At 49.1% G+C, this 26,358-nt stretch overlaps 9 protein-coding genes across 9 annotated transcripts, besides 1 other annotated feature; 4 read left to right on the forward strand and 5 right to left on the reverse strand.

Annotated features, from left to right (window-relative positions):
- Positions 1–1,275: 1,275 nt before the first annotated feature.
- On the forward strand, positions 1,276–2,412 carry FPSE_02750 (uncharacterized protein; the record flags this gene model as incomplete). The annotated part of the gene is made up of 2 exons (XM_009255869.1): positions 1,276–1,314; positions 1,384–2,412. 2 exons carry the CDS (start codon positions 1,276–1,278, stop codon positions 2,410–2,412), a joined length of 1,068 nt encoding a protein of 355 aa, XP_009254144.1.
- Positions 2,413–2,788: 376 nt separating this feature from the next.
- On the reverse strand, positions 2,789–3,759 carry FPSE_02749 (uncharacterized protein; the record flags this gene model as incomplete). The annotated part of the gene is made up of 5 exons (XM_009255868.1): positions 2,789–2,910; positions 3,157–3,270; positions 3,352–3,455; positions 3,521–3,545; positions 3,657–3,759. The coding sequence occupies 5 exons, from the start codon at positions 3,757–3,759 to the stop codon at positions 2,789–2,791; spliced, it is 468 nt and encodes a 155-aa protein (XP_009254143.1).
- A 349-nt stretch (positions 3,760–4,108) lies between these two features.
- Positions 4,109–5,831, forward strand: FPSE_02748 (uncharacterized protein; the record flags this gene model as incomplete). The annotated part of the gene is made up of 4 exons (XM_009255867.1): positions 4,109–4,203; positions 4,434–4,680; positions 4,750–5,427; positions 5,475–5,831. The coding sequence occupies 4 exons, from the start codon at positions 4,109–4,111 to the stop codon at positions 5,829–5,831; spliced, it is 1,377 nt and encodes a 458-aa protein (XP_009254142.1).
- Positions 5,832–6,449: 618 nt separating this feature from the next.
- Positions 6,450–7,380, reverse strand: FPSE_02747 (uncharacterized protein; the record flags this gene model as incomplete). The annotated part of the gene is made up of 2 exons (XM_009255866.1): positions 6,450–6,978; positions 7,037–7,380. The coding sequence occupies 2 exons, from the start codon at positions 7,378–7,380 to the stop codon at positions 6,450–6,452; spliced, it is 873 nt and encodes a 290-aa protein (XP_009254141.1).
- An 835-nt stretch (positions 7,381–8,215) lies between these two features.
- Positions 8,216–8,929, reverse strand: FPSE_02746 (uncharacterized protein; the record flags this gene model as incomplete). The annotated part of the gene is made up of 4 exons (XM_009255865.1): positions 8,216–8,364; positions 8,417–8,550; positions 8,602–8,698; positions 8,758–8,929. The coding sequence occupies 4 exons, from the start codon at positions 8,927–8,929 to the stop codon at positions 8,216–8,218; spliced, it is 552 nt and encodes a 183-aa protein (XP_009254140.1).
- Positions 8,930–10,129: 1,200 nt separating this feature from the next.
- On the forward strand, positions 10,130–12,485 carry FPSE_02745 (uncharacterized protein; the record flags this gene model as incomplete). The annotated part of the gene is made up of 3 exons (XM_009255864.1): positions 10,130–10,142; positions 10,201–10,348; positions 10,403–12,485. 3 exons carry the CDS (start codon positions 10,130–10,132, stop codon positions 12,483–12,485), a joined length of 2,244 nt encoding a protein of 747 aa, XP_009254139.1.
- A 1,027-nt stretch (positions 12,486–13,512) lies between these two features.
- FPSE_02744 (uncharacterized protein) lies at positions 13,513–16,288 on the reverse strand (the record flags this gene model as incomplete). Its single annotated transcript, XM_009255863.1, has 4 exons — positions 13,513–13,577; positions 13,663–15,520; positions 15,957–16,097; positions 16,199–16,288. 4 exons carry the CDS (start codon positions 16,286–16,288, stop codon positions 13,513–13,515), a joined length of 2,154 nt encoding a protein of 717 aa, XP_009254138.1.
- Positions 16,289–19,413: 3,125 nt separating this feature from the next.
- Positions 19,414–19,436: a microsatellite.
- Positions 19,437–20,079: 643 nt separating this feature from the next.
- Positions 20,080–20,775, forward strand: FPSE_02743 (uncharacterized protein; the record flags this gene model as incomplete). Its single annotated transcript, XM_009255862.1, has 1 exon — positions 20,080–20,775. One exon carries the CDS (start codon positions 20,080–20,082, stop codon positions 20,773–20,775), a length of 696 nt encoding a protein of 231 aa, XP_009254137.1.
- Positions 20,776–23,725: 2,950 nt separating this feature from the next.
- On the reverse strand, positions 23,726–26,344 carry FPSE_02742 (uncharacterized protein; the record flags this gene model as incomplete). Its single annotated transcript, XM_009255861.1, has 2 exons — positions 23,726–25,775; positions 25,827–26,344. The coding sequence occupies 2 exons, from the start codon at positions 26,342–26,344 to the stop codon at positions 23,726–23,728; spliced, it is 2,568 nt and encodes an 855-aa protein (XP_009254136.1).
- Positions 26,345–26,358: the final 14 nt, after the last annotated feature.

A 26,358-nucleotide genomic window follows, 5' to 3' on the forward strand; every position in this document is an offset into this window, starting at 1 on the left:
TCATTCGTCAATCTCAATAGATGAACCTGGTGTTCCTGGATGCTGTCAGTCTTTCGAAGGGTTGACGCAAATCTTTTGAAATAATGGAGTCAACTTGACTGCAATGAGTCCATCCCAGCTGAGATATCTAAAACTGCAACCAACTCGACACAACTCAATCCAAGCTACTGTACATGCTCGGACTCGGGCCCGAGCCCATTCGTTAGACTCCCTTCAACCAACAAACCTGAGGTGGTACTGTATGCCTCTAACCCAAGAGACGTTGCTACAGTGGTGCATTCCCTCAACTCCGGCAACTGTGGTTGGCCGCCGGAGGGAGCGGGGAAGGGCTCATCCACATGGATCACAAATCCAATATCTAGGTTAGTACACATGTACCTAAGGTAGGTACATATGTATCAGCCTACTAAGGTAGACAAGAATTCGTGCGTGCAGCCACACGAGAAGAGAGGTCCGGAGGAGGGCCGGTGCCAGTAGGTCGTGGAGATACCAAGGTAGCATGGACTGCTTTGCTTGTAAGTGACCAGATTCCTAGACTCCTGAAATGCGGAACCTGGTCAGTACCTACCTGAATTCGATATGGGCCCCCCTCCTTCTGCTACATACCTACTGTACTGCTACTGCTACTGCCAGGCTAGGTTCCCGTCGATACGGGGCGGTACTTGTGCCTTGAGCCTAGCGCTAACAGTGAGCTCTTGATCGAGATCGATCGTCATAATTGTGCTCGATCCAATGGCTTTGATCGTCTTCGGATCGAGCTACATGCCTTTCCCGTGTCTGTTACCTGCCGAAGAATGTCGCTTTCCTAGGTTTTGCTTTTTTGCCCTGTCCGTATATAATGCAAACCATAACCCAGCCCTCTCTTCGGTGATACCTAGTATCTTTGTTGAGCTTTACCTTTCACCACAAAACCTTTTCCCTCCGCATTAAAAGTACTTTTGCTCCAGGGAAACAAACGACCTGCCGTGTTGTATAACAACCAGTGTTTTCCCCTCTCATTTTCTGGCACCACTCCATCTCTATACGATCTATGGCTTCGCCTTTTTAAAAATAGGACAAACGAATTAACGACACGTATCAATCGATCGCTTTACACAATTCGTCCAGTCAAATACACATCATTACTCGAATCAAACTGTAACCTGTATCCGAGCTCAGACCAACGCACTTGCAAATACATTTTCCTCAAAGTTTCCAGTTTACTTACCGGCTTGTCAACCACGTTGCCGCAACACATAACCTAAAATGCCTAAGAGATCTCTTGACGTCGCCAACATGGGTGGCCCCAACGCCAAGCCTGCGCCTGCGCGAAAGGTAAAGGCACTTACTCCCTTCTATGCATATACTTATGCTTGAATAAACCAGCTAACACTCTTTTTCCAGACTGAGCGATCCCATGAGGAGAACCAAGAGCGAGCATATATCGCTGCCTCAAGGAGAGCGGACCGAAGCATTGAAGCCCGCGTCCAATCTGCCAAGATGGCCAGCGAAATTCATAAGAAGCGAACCGGGAAGGCTTTCCGTATAACAGAAGAAATAGTTATGAAGGAGGAGATGTACGAAGAGGAAGATGACGACTTTCCCCGATCTTACCGGCTTCTCAAGTCCAACATGCAAACTCCCAACGCCGAGTTTAATGCGAGAGTGGACGCTTACCTTACCAACCGCGTCGCCATGTCACAGCTTCTATCTGCTACTGAGGCTGATTGGCGTAATAACGAGATTAACCAGACTTTCGCTCAATTCTTCCCGCAAGCCCAGCGTCAAGCCCAGTCAATGTCACACCGTTGGTCAACGCCAGGCTACTCAGTACCTCAGTCGCAGAATAACCATGTGTCGAGCCCCATGGAACAGCATTTTGACCCAAACTTTCAGACTGTCAACTATGCACCACATCAACCAACTAGACACGACGAGCGCAATCATTCAATGTCGGGTCTATCTCCCACCGAATCAAGAAACGACGGTCCGGTATCGCCACCAGCCCTTACTCCTGGTTCAGGTACTCACCCTGAGACGCCTCAGTCTCGCTGCGCTTCTAGCTTTGGAAACGTTCAGCCACCACCTATGATGGATTTCAGCCATGACGGTTCTGCATTCACCACAGAGTTACCTGCTGAGGCTAAGATGCTCTTGGGTGGTGTTGGCATGAACGATTTCAACCCCACGCTGTATGGCGAGCACCAGAACTGGGGTGGCCAACAGTCATTCCACTATGGCGACGATACCAAGTACTTTAAGGAAGAGGATAGTGAGCTTGATACTGGTTACGGAAAGTATCCCGATCCCGACACAATGAACTGGGACGACGCCAACTTCGCAACGCCAACCAAGTATGCTACCGACGAGCAGGAGCCTTCTTGGGACTCGTATATCAACGACACAGCATGGGTCACTGAGCAACAGCAATAAGACATTGCTCGGCATATTTCCCGCTTTTTCCTAATGATTTGATGATACTCTTTTCTGCGATTATGTACAGTGTTTAACAATTATTACAACAACACTGCTGCTCCTGCTCAATTCGTTAGAGCAAGGCGACTCGATGTTTAAGGCGTTTGGGCGATTTGACATGCTTGGACACACCCAAGAAAAAACAGGACTTGGTGGCACTTTTACCGCATTTCTTAGAATCACAAAGAGGCTTCCGCCAGGTGTTTGGAGGCGCATAACTGTATTTATTAGTTGGAGGTTAGGACGATAATATTCACGATACCGCTCAAACGGAGCCGAAAGAACTTTTTTCTCCTTCGCGGTGTTGACGAGGTTGTTTATTTTGTGTTTCCAATCAGTTGATTGGTCTCCTCATCTTTGGATGGGTTGAGATTTCGATTTGCAATTGAGATATCCTAGTTGGGCACACTTCTTGTATACAAAAGAAGTGCAAAAAGGGACTAAAAAGTCTCGAGACTGTTTTAAAATCTAATAAAAATCTTGGATATAATTACTATGATCTTTTAAATTGGTGACAATGTGGTGTGAGGAAAGAACGGGCTGTTGCTGTACTTCCAACTTGACACCATCTCAAACTCAACACACATTTGTATCCATGTGATTATACTCTATCATGGGCACTCGAGTCACAAGAACTACGGCATCCTCTTTCGCAGGGTAAGCTGACACCATTGATCTGGCCCGGCAACCCCTCGTGCTTACCTTGTTTGGCGACTGTTTGAGTTTGCAGTTGCATTGAGGAAAGAAACTCAGAGTCTCGTCCAAACCAACTAGACCATGACTGGACCAACGGATTGTTTGAAATGACCATGTGCGCTGATGATTGGTTTAATAAGACTTGGAGCTACTATGGAAATGAAGCAGCCTATCTAGGCACGATGAAAGGGTGCTACATACGGACCGCACCAAGTGGTGGTTGAGCAATACTAATCCATGTGTCGATCATATGCCGTAGCTTCGCTTTGAAGTAGCACAAATCTACGCAGGAAACATGCAATAGTCTACGACAGATTTAAGGATATAATTAGGTGCATGATGATAGACATGCAGTTAATTCATTACATACTCTAGATAATAGTCTCGCGCAGGAACTGTAATTGGATCTTAACAATATGGACACTGCCACTGTCTCTAAACGGGCCCACCAATCCCGAGTCGTCGACGCACGTTCCAATGTTCTAGCCGTCTGGATCGAGACCTACCAAACACCTTAGCACGACAGGACGCACGGTACTTGCTGTATGCGCATGGATAGGCTGTCGAGCTAGGTACCTCGAGTCGTCCAACCTTAGCAGTTCCTAACATTTTGTCCCTCCAGGTTGCAGTCCAGAGCCCAGAGTCCAGAACCCAGAAACCCACCCCGCCAAACCAACGTCACCACCGCCCGCTTCCTTTCTTGACTTTTGCGACTCAGTCTGCAACCTTAAGGCTCGCTCTATTTTTTCTTCCCTCCATCCCATTTCCGAAACCTACTACCTACATCCTCAAGGACTATTTCTTCCCTCTATTTTCCTTTGTTTGCAGGCTTTTGCAACTTCGGTCGCATCAATCACCCGCTACCTGTCGTCGAGCTTCACGACTGAAGCACTATCCATAACATCGTCCACCACTGCACTCAGTATTTTCTATCTCCAAGTCCAGCTTATCAACAACCATGTCGTCATCGACACCGCCACCCACGGTCGATGCGCCTGACGAGCAGCAGAGCGATACCTCCAAGTTGCGAACGTTTCTGGGTATCTTGAAGAAGTAAGAGACTCACCACCTTTTGTCGGCGACAGTGCCGTTCTGCGATGGCTTCCACCGCTTTGTTGGGAACCAGGGACCGCCCTAGCGAGCGAGATCGGATACCGGCTCCGCTCCGTACACAACGGAGTAAGCGATGGAAGCACCGCCAGATCGACTATCGACCTTGCGATATTGATGATGCGAGATACTATTCCTTGAATTCCAATGCTGACCGCTCATTAAAATGATAGATTCATCGGCGTTTCGGACCTTGCAGCAGTTAGATTCTCGCTGCCGTCGCAGTTGCTCGAGCCCACCCCGAACCTGGAATACTGGACCTACATCGATGCCCCTAATGCCTTCGTTGCCATGGGCACCTCCGACGAGCCTCTTGATCGCATGCTCGAGGTCGTGCGTTTCTGGTTGACCAAGGATCTGAAGTACGCCAAGGGAAGGCCATGCAAGCCTTACAACTCATGTCTTGGTGAATTCTTTAGGGTGCGTGACCTTGCATGAAGGAGGAAGCAAGCGAATGTTGTAATGGCGTAGATACTAACCAGGGTGTAGTGCAATTGGGAAACTGAAGACAACGCCCCGAAAATCGACACATCCAACCTCAAACAAGAGAAAGGCAACACCAAGGGCGGACTTTCTGCCTTGAAGGCATCAGCTAAGAGCAGCAAGAACAACTCAAACCTCTCGCTTTCTGTGCCTCAACATGGCACCACGACGGAGGAGAAGCTCGTCCGTGTTTCGTATCTCACCGAACAGACATCGCATCACCCTCCTGTGAGCGCTTTCAACGTCACCTGCCCCGAGAAGGGCATCACTGCCCGAGGCTTTGACCAGATCACCGCCAAGTTCACAGGTACCTCTGTCAAGGTCCTCCCTGGTGAACACAACATGGGTATCTTTATCACCCTCGAGAAGCGCGATGGTGAGACCTACCAGCTTACCCACCCTGCGGCGCATTTGGGTGGCCTGCTCCGTGGGGCTTTGAGCGTCTCAGTCAGCGAGTTCGCTTACATCACTTGCCCCAAGACCAAGATCAAGGCTATTCTGCACTATGTGGAGGAAGGTTGGCTGGGACGCACAACCAACAAGATCGACGGCGTCATCTTCAAGTACGACCCCGAGAACGATGACAAGTCACGAGTACAGGATGTTCCCGAAGAGGATGTTCTCGCTCGCCTGAGTGGGCCATGGAAAGAAAGGGTCGTTTTCACTCTCGGCCCCAGACCTGTTGTAAGTGGAGGCATCTCTGAGAATTCAACAAATCTAACAGATAGCAGAAATCCGTCCCTGTCGAGGAGCAGTTTGTCATTATTGATATTGCACCCCTTAACGTTGCACCAAAGATCGTTCCTCCCAAAGAGAAGCAGCTACCCAACGAGTCCTTGACCCTTTGGGGTGGCGTCACAGATGCTATCCACGCCAAACAATTCGGCAAGGCCACGCAGGTAAAGGTCGAGCTGGAAGAAGCTCAACGCGAGAAGGCTCGCCAACGTGAGGCCAACAAGGAGACATGGCAACCTGTGTTCTTCAAGCATGTCACGGGTAACGACGGCAAGCCCGACCTGACTGACAAAGGTCGGGAGGTCCTCGACAGAGCCCAGAAGGGTGAGTGGTCGCTCGAGGGCGTTATGTAAAACAGTCCTTTGCCCCAGGTATTTTTCTAGGTTTGAATTGTATTGTGGTTTAGAGGCGGACTTGGTCTGCAAACATGAACGACCGAAAGAGAATTCGAAAGGTTCAATCGTTTGAATTTTTATACGAAGTTGGTTTCTTTTGGACTTTCTCCGTGTCAGAATGACACTACTGGGATAGAGTTTTATTGCGCCAGAGAGTTGCACGGGGGTGGCCTTTGTGTCAGAGGTTGATAGACCCCGATAGTGGATGCATGGCGGGCTTGCGCACTCGTTACTTGGAGTTGTGGGAGTTTTTGAGGCTTGGGATTATTGCTGAGCTAGATAGCAAGATTCTCGTCACAATTCACATTCGTCAGCCACGCTACCGATTCACATGAACGTGTTGTAAACTAAGCACTGGCATTCATTCGCATCTTCACACGGTAGAAGGGCACGCAAAGTAGAGTCAACATGATATCGTTACACATATCTTAACATGCATTTTGATCTCGGTGGATCCTATACTATCGTACAACAAGAGTGGCAATTCCTATTTTTTACACATCATTTCTGAACCGAAGACTCCTCCGCTCTTCCCTCTTGTGAAAAACTTTTCATTATTCCAACACAATCGACCACTTAGGCGTCGATGAAAGTCTTGACGTTGTTCAACCATCGAGTGTACTCACGCTGCTCCTTGACGTCGACGTAGTCGGGGACAAAGATAGCAAGAGCCTGAGTGATGCCACGCTCCTCGAGGAAGCGCTCCATGAGGACCTGGAGGTCGTCATCGAGGCTACCGAAGGGAGGTCCGGGGTAGACGTCGGCGCGCTTCTGAGCGGCCTCAGGGGACTCGACCTTGGCGACCTTGGCGTCGTCGTAGTAGAAGAGGTTCTCGACGACAATGTGGCCGTCCTGGGCAGTGGCATCGATGTTGAGGGCGCCAGAGGCCTTGCCGGGCTTCTCAACGACGATGGACAGGTTGATGGGGGCGGCGTTCTCCTCGTCAGCCTCCTCGTCAAGCTCCTCCTCGAGCTCCTCGTTGGCGCGGGCGTTGCGCTGGCTGCCCTGGGCACCCTCATCTTCGAAACCTTCCTCCTCAAGGCCGTTCTCCTCAGCGTAAGGGTCGTAGCTAGTGATATCAGCAATAGAGAAGCTGATGGTGATCCTAGAATTGGTGTTAGTCACGGTCCCCACCAAGGCCAATTGCGATTGCAGAAACTCACTTCTCCTCGCCATAGTTGCGGACAAGCTTGACAACCTCCTGTCCGGGAGTGTCGATAAGCTCAAAGGCGCTGTTGTTGAGGAAGTCCTTGATGCTGGCAGGGTCCTGCTCATCGGCCTTCATGTCCTCCTCGATCTTGATCTCGCTCTCGAGCTTGGCCAGAAGCTCGCCATCGTTCTCGGCGGCCTTTCGGAAACCAGTAGTGGAGAAAGCGGCCTGGGCAGGTCGCAGGGCTGAAGAAGCCTTGATAAAGGCGCTGGGACGGGCAGCCTGTCGCAGAGTGGCGCCGGAGAGGCGGGAGACGACGCGGGGCGCCGATCGGGCAACGTTGCGGGCAGAGAACATTGTGATGATTAGATTATAGGATGGAGGTTATAATAGGAGGGAAGTTTTATATGAAGAAACAAAGAAATGAGGTGTTGTTGTGGGAATTGGAATCAAGTGATGTTGTTACAGACAGTGATAGAAGCTTCCAAAGTAAAGCTTCGTCTCGAAATTTTTGGGGACGACGAGTTCTCAGCGGGCTCAGCTAACAATTTACTGAACCCAGACTGGACGATCTTTTCGGCCAAAGCGGGGCATCACTATCACGTGGCGAAGAGAAAAGCTTCAGGCAAGGATTCGCTTATAAAGAAACATTCGTTGGAATGGAATGTTTAATAACATGAGTGTGCAATATTTCGAATTCGTATCTCATTATGTGGTATATATGGGTGGTGTTGAGCTAGAGCTCTTGAACTATCAGACAAGATCCCAGTAACGTGTAATTCGAACCGCTCAGTGGTTGGAACAGCTATCGAAGTGTTACATATTTGCCCTTCCTAGCCCTTTGAAATTGGCCATTCTATAGCACTGCTTCTACTCAGTATAACTGACGATTTGTCATGGCAAGTTTTGCTTTCGTGACTCGCGACAGCTATTCTGAAAACTCGCCATGTGGTTGATAATCCCAGAGTGGTACACCATAGCCAAAAATATGAAATTTCGCCGCATGGTCACTGGAACCTCGATCTGGGTACCTAAAAATGGACAGCCGAAGACCTTACTACTCTCAGCCCATTGTTGCTCAGATGGTCCTGAGGTAGTAAGTTTGGCCGAGTTTATTGAAGCACACGTAAACCTGCCAAATGGTGCTCGTTCTCTTTCAACAAGGCATTTTTTTTTTGTCAGTGCAGAATGCTCAGTTTGTGCCACCCGAGGGGAAGGCTGTAGATCGCACTTGACCTTCACTGTTGACCTTGATCCATTTTAGTTGAGTGAGATATGACCAAGAGCCCTCCCAAAGGAGAAGAACATTGACATTGTGACTGTCCAAGAGATCGGGAATAACTAGTGACAAGGTCAGTAACTCGACATGCATCGTGAGACCGCAGAAACTTACTGAATCCACCCTTGTACTCTTCCTCGAGGAGGTTGATCTTGGCTTTGAGAAGGTCCTCCTTGACACTCGCAGGTCGACCGGAACGGCGGGTCTTCTTAACTGCGTCGTACTCTTCATCGTGTTGATGAACGAAACTGTCACCTCAGTCAGTATTTCCTCATTGAAACATTCATTTCGATGCTCACTTGTGAATCATGCGTTGAACTTCTTCAATCTCCGGGGCACCATTGCTCTCTCTGTCTTTAACACTCAGGGCTTGCTGGAAGAAAGCAACACGACTAACTGTTGCTGTGTTAGATAGGTTCTTCAGAAATCAGATGGGTTAACCGGGTGTAACTTACCAAGTGGTTGTTCCTTCTTGCCCCTTGCCGCAGCCAACTTCTCAATACGCTGATCTCTTACACCGGCCTTGTGAAGACGCATGGAGTCTCTAGACTTTTCATGAAGGGCGTTGACGACACCATTTCTCTTTTTTGAGATTTGTTTGCGTGTCTTGTCAAGCGTGGTAGGCATCTTGAAGATTTATGAATTTATTCCTTAGAGACAAAGATGAAGAGCTGCAGGCTTTTTTTCTGAAGAACTGTCGTTACTGTGACTAGCAAGGATTTTTTCTTCTGGCCTGGAAGGGAAGCCTTGGTGCTCCACCACTGCCAATACGAAGAACCAATAAGGTGGCGGATATATGTCGGTTAAAGAAGGACCCTTATTTTTACAACTGATCAACTCTATCAAGTCAACCGAGCAAGCAGACTGCGAATTTAATTTACGGCAAAGTTGTAGAGTCTACCTTCGTGTCTCCGTGCCATTGGTAGGTACTTCTTTCAATCGACAAATTCATCGGGATGTTAGCGACGAATAAGTAAACCTATCAGAGCGGACATCATACCATGAAATGCTCTTCACAGTAAAAAATTTATCTTATCAATCATCATGTTTTTATGAGCATATTACTGGAATATATAGGTGCTCGATTTCTGTCTCTCTTGCAGCACACTCTCAGTCACATACACGACGTAAAATTTGATCTGATAATGTCAAGTTCCTCAAGATAAAGTCTTGGTGGATCTCGAGTTGCTAGGGAAGCAGGCGGGAACTAACTTTCCAGGGGTCTACAGTGGTTCATTGAATAAAGCATCGCGCCGGCGGGCCTATTAACGCGCCCAGGTCCAGGTAGTGTTGCAATTTCCAGGGGGTCGCGTTCTAACGAATGGACTGGAGGGGAAGCACTCTAAATTAGGTGCCTCGCCTCCTACGTAGGTAGGCAGGTACCTACCTCGGTGCTGACCATCATATGGGATTAGCCAAAATATTTCTCCCGTTTTAGGACGCCTCGACTTCAAACCACAATTTTGGCCTTGGACCTCACCTCGTGCCTTCCGATAAGATTATCGATTAAGCTGTATATTTTCTTGCTGAACCATTTGACACTGGCTCCTTTGAGTATTTCGCCCTTTGTCTGTCAGTCTAAATAGTATCGCCATCGATACTCAACCCCTGCTGCACAATCCTGCACCGCGTGCATATCAACCTTTCGACGCGTCTGTACACTACAACACAGCAGATCTTATAACAACCTGTCCCCATGTTCGATTGTTGACATATGCAACTAAAATCCTTGTTGGCTTGAAGCTGCCCAAGTCCCTTCTGGGGCAGCGAATGCAAAGCTCAACCGTCTGTTATCGCCACCATCATTCACGCGGCTCATTGTTCAATATGGGTGTATCTGGTATGACTTACTATACAACTTGAGCTCTCCCTCACCATGATACTAACATTTTGACAAGGGCTTCTCCCCCTTCTCAAGTCAATTCAGAAGCCTACTGAGCTTAAAAAGTATCATGGCCAGACGTTCGGTGTCGACGCGTACGGCTGGCTCCATCGTGCCGCCTACTGCTGTGCCCTGGAGCTTGGTCAAGATAAGCCAACCCAGAAGTAAGTTTACACGCATCCCATGCATACTAACATATTGTATTGACACATGAAAAGGTACCTGAATGCTGCCATGACTCGTGTTCGTATGCTTCGTCATTTTGGTATAACACCGTATATGGTATTCGACGGTGACTTTCTTCCCAGCAAAGCCGCCACCGAAGATTCCCGAGCAAAGAAAAGAGATGAGAAAAAGAAGGCGGCGATGGAATTGTTGCGGGCTGGAAAGCCTGCGCAGGCTACGCAAGAGTTTCAAAAATGCATCGACATTACCCCCGAAATGGCATCGGCTCTCATTCAACTGCTCAAGAAGCTCGATATCCCTTACGTTGTCGCCCCTTACGAAGCCGATGCACAGCTTGTGTATCTCGAACGACAGGGTCTTATCAACGGCATCATCTCCGACGACTCGGATCTGCTCGTTTTTGGAGCCAAGAAGCTTCTAACCAAGCTAGACCAGTATGGCAACTGCTTGGAGATCAACCGCAAGGACTTTTGCGCCTGCCGAGAAGTCTCATTAACTGGCTGGTCTGATACAGAATTTCGACGAATGGCCATTTTCAGTGGGTGCGATTACCTTGATGGACTACCAGGCGTTGGGTTGAAGACGGCATATCGTATGCTTCGCAAAACCAAAGTCCCGGAGCGAATAGTGCGCATGGTCCAGTTTCAAGGCAAGCGGGTGTCGGAAAATTACCTGACGCAATTCTATCAGGCCGAATTGACATTCTTGCATCAGTGGGTGTTCTGTCCTACCAAACGCGAGCTGGTTCACTTGACAGACCTGGACGGAACACGGACTGCGGAGGAGATGCCCTTTATCGGTGCATTTGTAGAGCCTGAGACGGCTCGTGCCATCGCCAGAGGCGATATGAACCCTATCACAAAGAGCATGATCATTAGCGCCACAACAACGACACCCTCAAAGAGAAGGCATTCGCAGCTGGCGACTGGTGCCGTGGACCAACCCCCGCCTGCTATGAAACCCATCAGTTCCTACTTCAGGGGGCACAGCCGTATACCTATGGGCGAGATGGACCCCAATTGCTTCGAAGTCGACCCCCAGAGGGTTTTGCAAATCACTGGAGGAGGCCTGGTACCTCGTGTTTTCCCGCTTCCTAGGCCATACATGGACGAAACAACTAGGCACGTACCAAGCAACTCGCGAAGGCCAGAGACCAACTCTACACGTACATCACCAAGACTCCATCGGCGTCGTACTGAGCCCGTCTCCAAACTGCTCAACAGTTTCACTGACACTGCCACTGCCACAAGGCGTACGTCTTCTGTGGGCATCAAGTCAAACTCGCCTGCTGTCCCGTCAAGTGATCCTGCTAATCGACCGCCCAAGAAGGCGCGCTTATGCGAGGATAATGAGACGGGACCTGATGAATCTTTACCACCACAGAAGAGCAAGTTCTTCCCAGCGTCCAAGCCAAGGAGGAGCCCAAGACGAACGAAGAGCGACGCTTATCTCCTGTCCGATGATTCGCTCGATGAGGCGCTTATGGCGTTGCCTGACTTTGACGGTTGGAAGCCCTCTGATAAGATCAAGCACGGTGTTTCGGTATTTGTGGAAAAGGACAGTCAAGAGACTTCAACAACGACTATAGAAAGTGAGAGCCAGCTCTCGTTCATGAAGGATGACGAGAGTCCCTTGTCATCGTTCGATGACTCTATGCCTCCGCCTTCGTCTACCGTGTCTCTGCCAAGAACCTCTTCCACCCCTGCTCGGCCGGATATTCGCAAGTTCTCTTATTCCAAGCCAACAGAAACGCCTGCTTCCAGTACATCACAACGCTCTTCCGTTTTTAGTGCAGCCTCCACTCCTTCCACAGCACCATCGACAGCTGCTTCTCGCATGACGCCTTTGCAACGTCTGGGTGCTCGTGCCATGAACGCACCAATGTCACCCAAGCTGCCTAAACCACGTAATAGCCTCGATAGGCAATTCCTCTCGGGTGTGCCCGTCAATCCGGCATTTGTGCCCTTGCCCAAGGTCAATCTGGACGAGGTTGCAGACCTCAATAAATGTGGGAGTGAAGACCAAATCATCCCCGATAGTGATGAGGAAGATGAGGACGACGAAATTGACCTTCCGCCTAAGAAGCTTAACCTTTCACGCTTTGCATTCGCATAGAACCTAGGATTCGCTTTGATCTTTTTAACCTTGCAGCTTGTCAGCTGCTTGAGTCGAGAATTGTCTTAATGATAGCATTGACCGGGCGTTTTTATCCCTCCGTTTCTTTTTGCTTTTAGCCCCCCTTTTTATCATTTGGCTGCGGCGCGATTTGCTGAGCTGTGCGAAGAGAACAGAATATGGATGGAACTGGAGTCTTGTGGAACTAGTGTGTATTGAACTATGGAAGAAGCCCCGGAAGACATTAGGTAGAATATCAAATAGGCGTTTTTGGCAAAATATCTTGCCTCCGAGGTTCTAGTTAGAATAATACCCAACTTGGACTCTCAAGTACGGTGGTGCCATAGCTGGTGATCTTGACTGACATTCATACATTCATAAGAAACAGATTATTCAGGGCTTGCTTGTGCAACACTGTAGTCAATCTCAACATCTAAAAGAAGAGCCTGTATGTGATTGCAGTTCTCATTTACGTGCCCGCTTATTGAATATCATAACCCATATCCTGAACCGCTGGAAATAACATGCCATAACAAGTCTATAAACCGAGTTCTTCCTAGTTCCAGCAGCTCAATCAAGATACCAACCCCCCTGCTCCACGCCAATCAATACCTCCAACAACGGGCCAACGCCAAGATTCCATGCTTGCCCTATCTTCTGAAGCAAGGGAAGATAAGGACTGACCATAAGGAAAATGTAGGAAACAGTAAGTCGAGACAAGTGGTGCCGAATCGGGGCAATGGGACAAATGCATGGGAAGTCATATAGCAGGACGACACCTTGTAGGCAGAGATTAAACCTCCATATCCTGACTAAATGCTGCATACCAGGGTTGCCTGAGCGTATACTTGCCCATAGGACAAGTAGATCGTTGATAGGCCAATCATCTTGGCCACACGCGGGCGATATGGCAAGGACTGGTAGTTCAACTCATGGCATCCCTGCGTTTAGCACGACAATGAATGCTGTCTTTGTTTGGCAAGAATACAAAATTCCGATGAAAATCGTATTATATTGCATCCACACTTCAGCGACGATGAACAGGCGCAGAGGTAGTGGCGGCCAAAAGATCTGCGTTAAAGTTCCATTCACCTGGACGCACATAAGAAAGTTAGTAAACATGGAAAAATAAGGAAAGGGTGGAAGGTGTATGGTGGGATTCAGGGGAGTACGATACCATTTGCCAGGTTCTCGGCCGTATCCTCAAGGAGGATAACACGACGCTTGTTGCAGTATGACGTTTTATCCATAATGTCAACTTTGAGTTTGGGGTCAGATAATTCTGTAATGGGCTTCTCAAACATTTCAGACAAGTTCTCCACAGCCATCTCAAGATCCTTTTGGTTATCCTCGAAAATCTCTGTCAGGTTGTTTCGAGCAAGATAAAATGCAAAGGCATATGTCCATTTAAGAGTTTGCCGGCAGGTTTGAAGAGCTTGGGATGCAGAGTTGAGGTACTGGACCTCAATCCAGGACATTCCTGAAGCACTCTGAAGCTGGACCATCTTCTTTTCGGTTTTCTGGGCAATATCCTTGTCAAGTTTGGCTGATTGTTCGTGGTTGGCGTAGCGATTGTAGTAATGTAGATAGCGCTCAAGGGACGTTCGAGATTTTGCCTGAGCATCGCGAGCCTCGGAACCGCTTTTCTCCTCATATCTGTTACAGTTGTACCAGCTGGTTCCATGCTCGGACCAGAGTCCCATACACATCCAGCAGAATTCGTATTTGCACTTTCGGCATGTCATGTGGTTGCAGCCTCCGTTTTTTTCGATGGTCGAATTGCACTTTGGGCATTCCTTGGTGTTTGCTGAGATCCAGTTGGCGGTTTCCGAGTCATCGGCACACTTTTTCAACCATTTCTTGACCAAATCACAAGGGGCCGGTTGGTGATCTGGGTTCGGGCAGCCAAAGCAGAATCTGAAACCGCATCGACATTCGACAGTAGGAACAATCCTACCCAAATCCTTCTTCTTTACGCCACATTCTAGGGCGTTGGGGCAGTCTGGGGCAGGACACCACTTAAAGTTGTCCTTGTCTTCGACATAGGTTCTGTTGAGAAGCTCTTGATATCGGCCCGCCAGCGCTGGAGTAACGAGAACATCGAGCGAGGCCGAGTCGAGAATGCGGCCACATCCATCAGAGGGACACTGGATCCTAGCAGCCTCACCTTCCTCGCGGATCTTCTGTGTTAAGTAGTGACGATAGCAGTCGACGCAGTAGCGATGGCCACACTTCATGGCAAATGACTCGAGGCCATCATCATCCTCACAGCATATGTCACATACGAAGCCAGGGATGACTTCCAGCTTTGGTGAGCTGGACGTGGTGCTGCTCAATCCAGCAGCTTCCATAACCTTTTCTGGTCTGTCCATGTAATCTTCTAGCAAACGTTCCTTATTCCATCGGAAATGGCGGAGCAGAATGGCAGCATCCTCCTTCTGCATGTCTAGAATCATGTTGACTTCGCCAATCATTTCATCCTGTTGGCTCTGGATATCGCTCGGTTCGTAAACTTTGTATGACACCACGTGGGCGGCTCTCTTCTTCTTTTCGACATCTTTGGCAAGGCCAAAATCGGGATCAGGCTCGTCGAACTCTTCATCGTCAAAGTCTGTGATGTCACGGTGATTAGTAACTGTCATGATGGGATATGAGGGACTGTCTGGAGTATCAAAAATCGTACCATCTCCTGCTGAAATCTCGTCGCCGCTGTCGTCTTGCATTATCTCGTCGTCGGTCGAGAGAGCCGACATGTATTCTTCGTCGGAATCCATGGGGTTGCTAACGGTGGTTATTGGAGTTGGAGGCAGCGCGTGTTTGTCTGAGAGGGCAGCTGAGGCGATGACTCTCTTGCTGGGTACTTCGTCTCTGTTGGCAGAGGTAATCGTCGCCTCAGCAGCCTTTCGCTTCCTCGTGGTGGGGGGAATCGTGGCGGTTGAAGGGAGATATTGAGGGAAGAAGACCAAGGATGGAAAGAATGTCTGAGGATAAGGAGCAGAAATCAAAGGGTGGCGTTGGCGTTTGATGGCGGGTGACTAACAGCAGCAGGTGGTGGTAGCCTTGTACAGTAGTTACCTAGGCAAACAGTACGTAGCCTGGCTCCAGTGAAAGTGCTGCTGTAACTGTGAGTCTGGTATGTAATGAGTTGTAACGGAGGGTCGGGTCAGAGAGTCAAGTGAGGCCAAGAGGGGTGCCTATGACGGAGCCAGGGTCGTTAAATCGGGGATAGGCAGGGAAACGCTAGTTGATCTCCTGTCTTTGAGGTCGCGTACTGCAATGTAGAGTACAGAGTGTGCACCTGTCTGTACTATTTATTGCTGGATAGCGACAAAGCGTAAAGAGAGAGGGTCGATGTTGTTTCGGATTTAGAGGAAAAGGCTGAAAGCAAGTTTAGTTAAAACAAGTTTAAGATTATGCGATCAAAAGTTACCTCAGTCATCAGTTAACCGGACTGTCCGACCGGGCATCAACCTTAGGTAGCGCGGGTAGACGGGACGGTACGGTGGGGGAGATGGACCGGAAGGCGCGATTACGCCGTAGTCGCGACTGATGATCAATGTGGGCAGGAAGGCAGGCAACGATCATGCCCCAGGCTCCAGCTGAGAGAGGCAACTGTGACAGGGCTTATGTTGGGCAGGTTTAGGCCGATAGGGATAGTTTGAATGCTGAGATATGAGCTTGTTGGACTTGCATAAGAAGGACCAACTACCTACCAAAACAAACAAGGAAAGGCGTGGTTGCCAAGTGGGGTCAGGCACTCTGTGGCTTCGGATTCCATTGTGGCGCTGTGTCTCGGTCATCATTTTTATTTGAGCTGTAGTGATGCCAGAATAATTATTAATCTTTCCTTCATGCATCCTTATCATTCTATAAATACAATTTCGTTCAATCGAATGCGCTCTCTCAAATTGTCTTTAGCAGTGTATATCTGTAGGTTACGGGCTATTTGAGGCGCTTGTTGCTGAACCACTGTAAATATTCCTGGCTGTATGTAAGTTCAGGTACTACCTACCTACCTAGGTATGTAAAAATTAGCTTGGTACTCCTCCTACTACAGTGTAAGTGATGGCATCAGGACTACCCAGTAGGCACCTAGGCTTTGAAAATCATAACACCGAAAGTATATCTCATTTACGTCTCGATGTGCTGAATAATATAATTTAGTATGTATCTGGCTTCCTTGGGAGGAAGTTGCGAGATTTCCTGTAACCGAGATGATGAACTTCTTTCTTATTGTGCAAGACTTTGGGCATGCCAGCATCAACTTTGAAAGAAAGACAGTTACCCACCAATCATCAGTATGCAACGCAGTAACCTTTGCTATATATGAAACATTGACACGAGGCAATCATTTATGCTTCATGTTAGATTGTGACTGTGATTAGGTATATATAGGAATTGAGCTGGCGATTATTTCATGTAATACGTTGTTCGATCACTACCCTAGATCGACACCCTACCAAGCTCTTAGGACGTCATGATACCACGGTTACAGCCATTTCAAGACTATTTGAAGAGACTATTTGGTCTTTTCTTACCGGGTTGAACAATATGACTGGCGAGTATCGAACAATTGAGCTTTACACCATAAATTGTGTTGCAATTATTTGCAACAGACACCTGGTTATCTCTGTCGCTCTGTACAAATGTAAGATTGACCTCCCCTGGGATAATTAAAATTTCATGTAGGCCAAGTTAATGAGTAGCAAACACCAACTGAACTCTATCTATCCTCGATACATACGTGACTCACATAGCAGCAGCTATTCCTCCATATTTCCACCAATCTGACGGAATAGACACCTACCTATCTCATGTTCGAATCTATTTTGGGTATGTAACAGACATCAACATCTCTCAACAGCCCTTACCAATAGACTTATTTAGATTATTAGAAACATTGAGCGCGCGGCATAGGAAACGACAGCAATAATGCGGATGCATCGTGGGCTCTTGCAACCACTGGACAACTCTGCATGATCTTTACGTTTGATGATGCGCTGAGCGGACCAGGCCTGGATTCATCCAGAAGCAAGTACTCAACCCACTCTTGGAAGTTATATCCCTTAGAAAGGTCCGCAAAGCGGGTTCACGATGTTCCTCTGTGCAAGTAGTTGAGCAACCAATATCGGTGGCGCCTATTCATAGGAGGACCTGCGAGCCAATGGTGTGTTCCCCGTACTGTGTTGTCTGAACATTGGGTGGCCTAGTGGCCGTTTGGTAGTTAGGCCAACCCATCCAACAAGAAAGAGAGGGCAGCTGCAACAAGTATGCCTCGCATTGACGCGCGCTTCTTGCAGCAGAACTTTCGTAGACTATATCGTTGTCTCGCGTATCGCCAGAACACGCCGTAAGGTTGAAGCCAACTTTAACAAGAATTCTCATAAACGCTGGAGTTTTGCAAGTTACTCCATGCATGGTTCGAAATATAGTAGTTATATTGTGCGCGCGCGTCGTGTTGCAAAACATGGCGCACAAACTGAGAGAGAAAGTGTGTGATTTTGAACGGACCAATACCCTCTCCGATGCTGTATTGCAAGTCGTCAATGGGTTGCCGTTGATTGGTGGCGATTCACTGAATTGCGAAGCTCCATGGTCGGGCGATTCACTTCGTATCTCAATTTAGCATTCTCATGTTGTATGTAGTTGCCGGCTTCAAACGTGGTCTCTGATTGGAGTTGGCCGACCATATCAACCATTCGCCTGACAGTCTGCCCAATGGAAGTAACGACTGACGCAGTTTCCAGTTTTGAGCACTCAGATTCTGATCGAGATCAAGGATGGAGGCAGTTGCGACCTGAACCAATGATGGGTTGCCATCTCAACAATGAGATACATTTCCCCTCCAAAACCCCTCTTCTTCCCTCCATCTAATTGATTGTGATGACACTGGCAAGAAGAGGAGAAGAACCAACACCATCCTGACAAAAATTGGAAAAGCAAACTGCAAAGCATTGACCGTTACTCGTCAGCTTCAAACCTTCCTCATCGCTGTCATAATCGTGGAATTAGCCATGGGTGAGATCCTATTCGCTCGGTACTTTGAGTCGCCGTGAGCCAAACCATTGATCAGTTTGCGTAAAGCCCGAGGAGCTGCGCAAAAGCCTCCCCAGACCTTTTGCCCTTGGTCGAATCACATTCCTCACCAGCCATCTGGGCCAGTGGAAGCCATCCCCGGCGCCAGCAACGGCTTCAGCGACCAAACAGGTCTCTGACAGGAGATTTCTGGGCCAGGATGACAGGCGACTAGGGGTTATCCGAGAATAAAAAAAGCAAGACACTAAACTCGCAGACCCTGGCTTCGTCGAATCAAGTTGCCTCCCGCTCCCCTGCCCTCTACGCTCGAGTAGGCGTAGCCCTTTGCCGCTGCTTTTAACGCGACTATCACCGCCAAAACTAGCCAATCCCCATCAACCTTTGGGTCCAAACAACTTACAGAACAGAGTACAGCCATTATTACAGCGCCTCCCTCCTAAACACCATCCATGGAATCCCAGTTGTTGAGCCGCCGACTAACAAGTCCGTTATTGCCCACGCTTCAATACCCGTGTTGTTGAGCTACAAGAGATGCGAGTTCACGAGATCTCCATCACAACTTGCAACTAGCCGTTGGCTCGCAGCCATCCTGTCAGGACACCACCAGTTGGTCATGACCGTTATCCAGTTGGTTCCTAGAGCCTGACACAAGCCAACCTGACTTGTCGCTGTCACCAGTAGAGCGCGCCATCCGCCCGTCTATTGGTAGTTTCCAGGCAGGAAAGAGACTGGCAAAGATAGAGTGACATGGCTAAGCATACTGCATCAACCGCCGTTGCCCACTAAGACGATCACACAGTCACATCCTCGCATAGCACTTTTGCAGACCGCACAATACAATATAGGCAACGAGAGAGGCCGGATGCACAGAACAACTCGCCTCAAATCGAGGAAAGCAAAGCAAAGTAAAGCAAACTGATACACAATTACAGCTCTGCACCCCTCCCTAGCTTATTCGCGCCGCTTCTCTCTCGTGCAGTTGCTGCCCTTTCTCAGCCTGTTCTGCACCTCTGTACGCGCCTGTTCCATGCTGCTGTGTTGCACCTTCACGGTCGCTGCTCTTATTGTCTGTCGTGTGCTGCTCTTTCTCAAGTTGCTGCTGCTTTGGTGATTGTTCCGCCCGGCCCCGTCTGGTTGTTTCCCGTATATCCACACATCCAGCCAGGGTCGTTTCCTTCAATACACACCTCCCAAATCTACCCCTTCACCCTTGCAATCCGTCATAGATCCACATTGTTCCAACTGCTTCACACCCCTTCCTTTCTTCAAGCGCCCACCTCTTCCAATTTCATCCTCCGGCGCCAAACACTTGACGCAGGCCTTTCCTTATAATCATCTGGTGCTGCCCTCTCCAATTCAGTGACCTTCGTTTTTCCTCCAGTCAGTCAGTCAGTCGTCTGTTCGCTCGCTCGCTGCTTCCATCTGCCTGTACTCTTAATTCCCAGTACTTGGGATTGGCTGCTGGTTTATATCTACATATTCAACCAAGCTCATACTTATTCAACTCGCCCATAATAAGCCTAAATTTCGATATCTACGGTCAACTCAAACCACCACTATGCCTCACACCAAGCCAAAGCTGGGAAAGCTTACTACTCCCGTCACAGCTACCTTTCCCTCCGAGATCACTTCGGCAACTCCTATCTCAGCAGTTTCGTTCAACTTCAAGCCTGATCCGGATTTTCTCAAGACTCCCATCAGCCCACCTATGGCCTATACCGATTTCCTCACGAAAGCCATGGCTCTCAATTCTCCTGCTACGAGCTCTGGCTTAACAACCCCAGACTCTCTTCCGGATTCGGCGGCCAGTGAGGAAACCGACAGGTCCTTAAAGCGTGAAGCATCCCCCCCTTCATCATCGGCTTCAAGCATCACCTCCAAGGCATCAGGCCGCCCAACTCCTCCAGCAACGGCCCCCATGGCACCTCCCAGTCCCTTCACCTGCGCTACACCCATGTCTGCACCTCCCGCCGGCGCTGCCTGCTTCCCCAGTCTCAAGGTGCCACCGAGTCCCAGTGTATCGAATATCGACTCTCCAATGAGTGCAAGCACTGTTCGATCACCTTTTAGCGCAAGGCCAGTCCACTCATCAGTGTTTGACTGGGATGCGGCTCTCAAGGCCCGTCTACTAGAAAAGAAGCAGAAGTCTTCACGGACCAGCGTACGACACATCCGAGAGGTGGTGACGAGAACAGTCACATACACTCCTAGGATGGCACCTGCACCAAAGGGCAAGAGACGTAAGGTTGAATAGACCTGCCGAGCCAGCAATTATTTTGCCTCTGCTCATCATCCGAACACTCACAACAATCACATATTCAACCGACCCACAACCATTAACGATCCTTCGAATACATAACGACTTTTTCTTTTGTTTAGACATGCATTGGAATCAAGAATATACCGAAAAACGACGAGGGAGCGGAACACACACACAAGGCAAATCTTGGAGCAGGCCTTCGACACTTGGCGGCGAAAACCGTCGTCGCCCTTATCATTCAAACATTCTCTTGTTGACACTTATTTGATACGCCTTGAAAGGAGTTGAACTGGAAACGAGAGGACACGGAGCTACTTGGGTGGTACAACTGGAGGAGTTTGATGGCGTTTTAACAGTTTCATTATCAGTTTGGAGTTGCTGTTCCCTGGGGGCTTAGCATCGACCAAGAACCACGATACCAACACATGTGGAAGGGGCTGGGGGCGGAGAGGGGATGGGGATCAGCGACTAGGAAGTAGTCGACAGCCAGAGCTACTCAACGATGCAGAACCCCCAGCAGGGGTTGTGTGAAAGAGAAGGAGAATTAGGGAACGCCTCGAGCGTTGTGGACCCGTGTACCGGGCACAGAGTCACCTCGTTGTAGCGCCTTTAGCCAAGAATTCACAAAGCCATGGGCTGTTTAACATCAATTTTGTCGCGTGCTGTGGTGATTTGTGCTTTGTTGGCGATAGAAACCGGCTGACTAGTACGTACATAATCGTGAACCAAGCGGCCTTGATCGTGAACGGCTTGGTTACAGACACGATCTCTTTTTGGAAAAACTGGTTTGTTTGTTTCTGGCTTCAAAACGTTTATTTGTTTGTTTGTTTATATGGATCTGTGAAGGTCGAACAGGCCGCAGGGCGGGTATACCCTCGATGTCTATCTGGGCCGCATGGACGGCCGTTTCGCAGGCCGCCAGCTCGAAGCTTCTCTCATAGAACCCTGCCCCGCACTTGCCTGCCTTATTGTCGTCCTTTATTCTAGTCATACCAGTAAACCCTTGTTCCCTGTAAAGTGGTTTTGCATGGGAGGATGAAGTAGGTAGGCAGGCGCCAACCATAACTAATAAGAGATCATCTCGACAAGCCCCGTTGGGGAGATTTGCTTTGTTCATGTTCATTTAAGTCGGCAACGGACGAAGAGAGACGCGAGGACAGCATAGTTTTTTTGTTTGTTTTTGTTTTCGTGTTTCGTGGTCTTTGTTGTGATGGGCTGCAAAGACGTGAATCGAGTACTCCACTGGGTCGGTTTTGGGGTCGCAGGCGCGGGACGTATGCAGCCCAGCACAAATAGAGACAAGGCAGAAAAGGGCATACAATTGCTCGTGACATGTGGTATTTCTCCCCACTGTTGTGCGTCTTCAGCCTCCGTAGTCCTGTATTCCATCCATCATAGTCTCGGTATTGCTTGCTGTAATTGCAGTGAGAAACTGGGCTTGGAATTCGAAGAATGGTTGCTGGCACACCCCCCTGCTGGGCTCGGGGGCCTAATATCTCATCACCCCTGGAACCACTAGAAAGACTTAGACTTAAAAGCGGCGTGAATGCTCTCAATCCTCTGGCGACCCAGCACCCTGGTCCAAGCGGGACCTGGGAGCCCCATGAACTGGGCTTGTAAGCGCCGAGCCATGGGGAATCAAGTGTGCTATTGGCCGGGGCGGGCGAGCCCATCACCCACCATCAAGCGTTGGTTGATATGATTGGATTTGTGCTAAGCGCCCAGGACTGTGGGTCGACGATTGCGATTTGCGTTTGGTGAGGACTTGGGCTTTTCTTTGAGTTGAAGGGAACTGAGAGCCTGGCGGCATGCAGCAGCGCCCTTTCTTCATCTGCTGTAATGGTTAATGCTTGCACTATATGTCGTGTCGTGTCGTCTGGCCTTCAGGTGCGCCTGTCTGCATCTGCATCTGCATCTGCGCCTGTCTCCCCTCTCGCTCTCGTTTCTACTCTTGTCGATGCGTTTGGCGCATGCTACCCAGCTACTGCGAGGGATACAGCGCGCTAGCTGTACATAGTAGGCGTGCTTCTGAATGTTTCTGTTTGTCTTGTCCACTAGGAATTTCTGTCTTGACACCAAGAAACTCGTGCTGTACATACTATACTGGAAACACCCAATCCACTTGTGACCGACCAGACGCGTGAGATTCCCACGCGCAAGAACATAAGCCTGTGTTCTTCGCGCCTAAACTAGCCTCATCACTTTTCGTCATCCAGCAGGTGACCAAGACCAAGGCTTTGGAACGCTATAATCATTGCCCATGGCACAAGTCCGAGTGGTGAAAAGCGTCCGGGCTACCCCGCGTACTCTTCCGTTCTTCCCAAGCCTGCTTCCTCGTGGCATCGTGTCCAGCTACCAGCGGAGCAGAGGCTATAGGCCCTAGAACAGTAGCCCACATCGCCAGTAACCCGTCCAACCCGCCGAGAGCGCCAGTGACGAGATACGCATGTGGTGATGTGACAAACCTGCGCATCACACCGTCACCGTTGCCGCCTTTCCATTGGCTACCATGTCGGCGACACACCTAATCGACGCCTCCCGCCTATCTGAAACCAGAAGGGGATCCTCAGCTCTAAGTCTGAGATTAGAAACGAGTTTGAGACCGTTGTGACCGGGCTGCTGGGTGGAACAAGCCCCCCTGATCGTGTTTCCAAGCTGCTTTGGCGATTGCTAATTTTGGCTCCAACACCAAAGCGCATCCAATAACAGCGTGGTTCGTGACTCTTCCTTGCTCACGTCCGAATATGGTGTTTCCAGAACTAGCAAATTGCCGTGGCTTGGCTAGGCTAGAAGCGTTTGGTAAGATTACAGGGCAGCGGGATGCTCGAGATGCATATGTCGGTTTATTGGAAACCTTGGTGCCCTGTTCAAGCTGTATGTGATTCAATATCACCGAAGATCCTTCGAGAAATTGAGCCGGCGTGCAAAAATCCTGATCACGGAACTAATCCTCCCTCACTTCCTTTGCTACAGCGTTGCAGAGCGCAACCTTGACCCCTGCTCCTGTAAGAACATGGATCCAGAGCCGTTGAGTATCACTGAGCCGATCGTTCGCACTCTTAACTTCAGAGAACATGACCTCTCCCTTTGCCTTTCCAGGTTCTTTGGTCTGTTCTTTTGGCGTATCTGCAATACGCCACAAGATGAGGTCCGGGATGCCTCCACCCCGCTGTCTGTATTCTTGAGCCATCACCTTGCATACAGCTGCAAGAGCGCTGCCCTCGAAGCATTCGACAAGCTCCACGAGATCATCAATCTCAAAGTCCCAGTTCAAGCCTACCACACTGGTCCTTTTCTCGTGTTCTTTATCCCAGACCTCGCGCAATAACCTTGCCGCCTCTCCGTTGGCAATTTCAACAAGTCTGTGGTTAATTTCCGATGCTCTGGACGGGTAAAAAGCATCAGTGTGTAGATCCAACGGGCATGTTTGATAGGCAGTCTGGAAAACGTTCGGGATGTAGATGAACAGGATATCGTAGAAGAGGTATGCAAACAAAGTGCGGATAATCCCACCCTCGGCGTGATACCCTTTCCATCCTTCTGATCGATACTGGCTGAGACACATCTCTTCGACGCTGCACTCTTCTTTTGAGCCCAGCTCATCAAACCATATTGTCTTTGTTGACACTTGGCGACCGGGCTTGGCAATAATGTCCTTCTTGATCTGGATCCCTTCGATTGTGTGCACAGTGGGCTTTTCTAGGTTCACATGGCCAAAGTCGTGCTGCAAGCGGCGTGGAATGCGCAGTTTCTTCTCAAGCTTGACCAAACGTTTCTGCAGGTCGTAATGGAAAATGAGATGGCAGTCTGGATCTTGCAAGCCAGCCTCACAAGTTGCGACTGCTTTCTTTTTCCAATGCTTCTTCTGCTGTTCGGGGTCTGTAAATTTTGGATTTGGGTCCAAAGTGGGCATGTAATGCTCTTCTAGGAGAGCTTTTCGCTGATACCAACCACCTCGCCTGGCTGGGTGGAATAATCGCTGACCGAGAAGCTCAGTGAGAAGACTATGTTCCTTGAGATGCTCTTTGAGCTTTCCAAATATCGGGGCTGCTTTGTGAACGATCCTTGTATAAGAGTGACCCGGTGTGAATCGTCTCAGGTATGTGCCTTCGCCCATCTCATATACAGTATGTTCCTTTTTCTGCTCTTCCTTGACTAACGTCTGCCATCGGGGATAAACTCTGTCAAATACGTCAATCATCATTCTGAGACCTTCCTGTCCAGGTGGGCTGTTGAACTCCAAATTGTCGACTTCTGTTTCCATGCGAATAGCGGTTTCATATTCTAACAAGTGCAACCGTGATGCAAATATCGTTGAAGTTCGACAGACAATGTACTCAGGAAAATGGCGCCGCGCAATTTTGGCGAGAATAATTGTTGTGAGGGACTTCTCTGTCCATTCGGTTGATCTGTAGAACACCAGATGCACGCGCTCAAAAAGCTTGAAGGCCAGCGGTGATAATCGAATGCAAGGGCCGAGAATAGCAAGTATTTTGGTTAAGAAGTGTTGTTCCCTGTTCGAGTCTTCTCGTCGGAGTTTTGCCTTGGCTATTACTTTCACGTCTTTATTTTCTTGGTCCTCAGAAGGCGAGTTACGGCTGTTGTGTCTGCTGAGGCCGACTGACATCAAACCAGCCTGTTGCTTGCTCATTCGCACAAGGGAACGGGTAAGTTCTGATTTGTTGCGCCCTTGAATCTTGGCTTCCTTTGCCAGATCTTTCAACTCATCCAGGCTGAGCAGCGATGCAGCCTCTTCGACTGAATCGATGTGTTCATTTGATGCATCCGCAAACGTGAATGTCCCACCTAGCCTATACTCTTCAAGTTCGATACCATGCACGGGGCTCTGTGTTGGAGGTATGGCATCGTGTGGTAATGCACGAGGTGATTGTAGCGTAGCTATAGCTGCTTCGAGATTTGAAACGTCGCTGTGGTAATCAAGACGGTTATGACGATGCCACCATGCAGCTTTCCTGAGAAACAGTCGAACATAGCTGGTTCAAGATGAGTGGGTGGGTTGTGACGAGAGTAAGAAGAGGACATACAGATATTGAGCCTCGTACCCTAGATCCCTCCATTGTTTGAAGACGTCATTTTCTTTTTCATCAAACAGATGAGATTCTTCGTCTAAAACAGTATCGAGAGCGAGATTGAAAGCATCCACGTAGATGGAAGTCTGGCCTTTGATCCAACGAGGCTTTGGTTTTTCTGTCGCATCGTCATCATCTTCTCCAGCTGTCACTTGCGATGACTTCATCGCCTCATACTCTTCAATCGCCTCCCTGCCATCGGCAGTAGGAGGTAATGCACTTTCTATGTCTGTGGGCCGAGGATTTCCACTATCTAGATCATCATCTTCGGTCGATTTCTTACTGACAAACTTTTTCCTCGGAGAAGCCTCATTGCGAGAATCATGGGACTGATCGCTATCGGAATCCGATGATCCCTGCCGTTTGGCTCGCTTGGAGGGTCTCTCCTGGGTTGGAAGATCCAAAGAGTCAGGTCGAATTTGACCACGGAGCTGACTTTGCGGCTTAGGGAGCCTTGTCACAAATGCGTCCATGATTTGACTTTGAA

Source organism: Fusarium pseudograminearum, chromosome 4, assembly GCF_000303195.2.
Source record: "Fusarium pseudograminearum CS3096 chromosome 4, whole genome shotgun sequence".
NCBI lineage: Eukaryota > Fungi > Ascomycota > Sordariomycetes > Hypocreales > Nectriaceae > Fusarium > Fusarium pseudograminearum.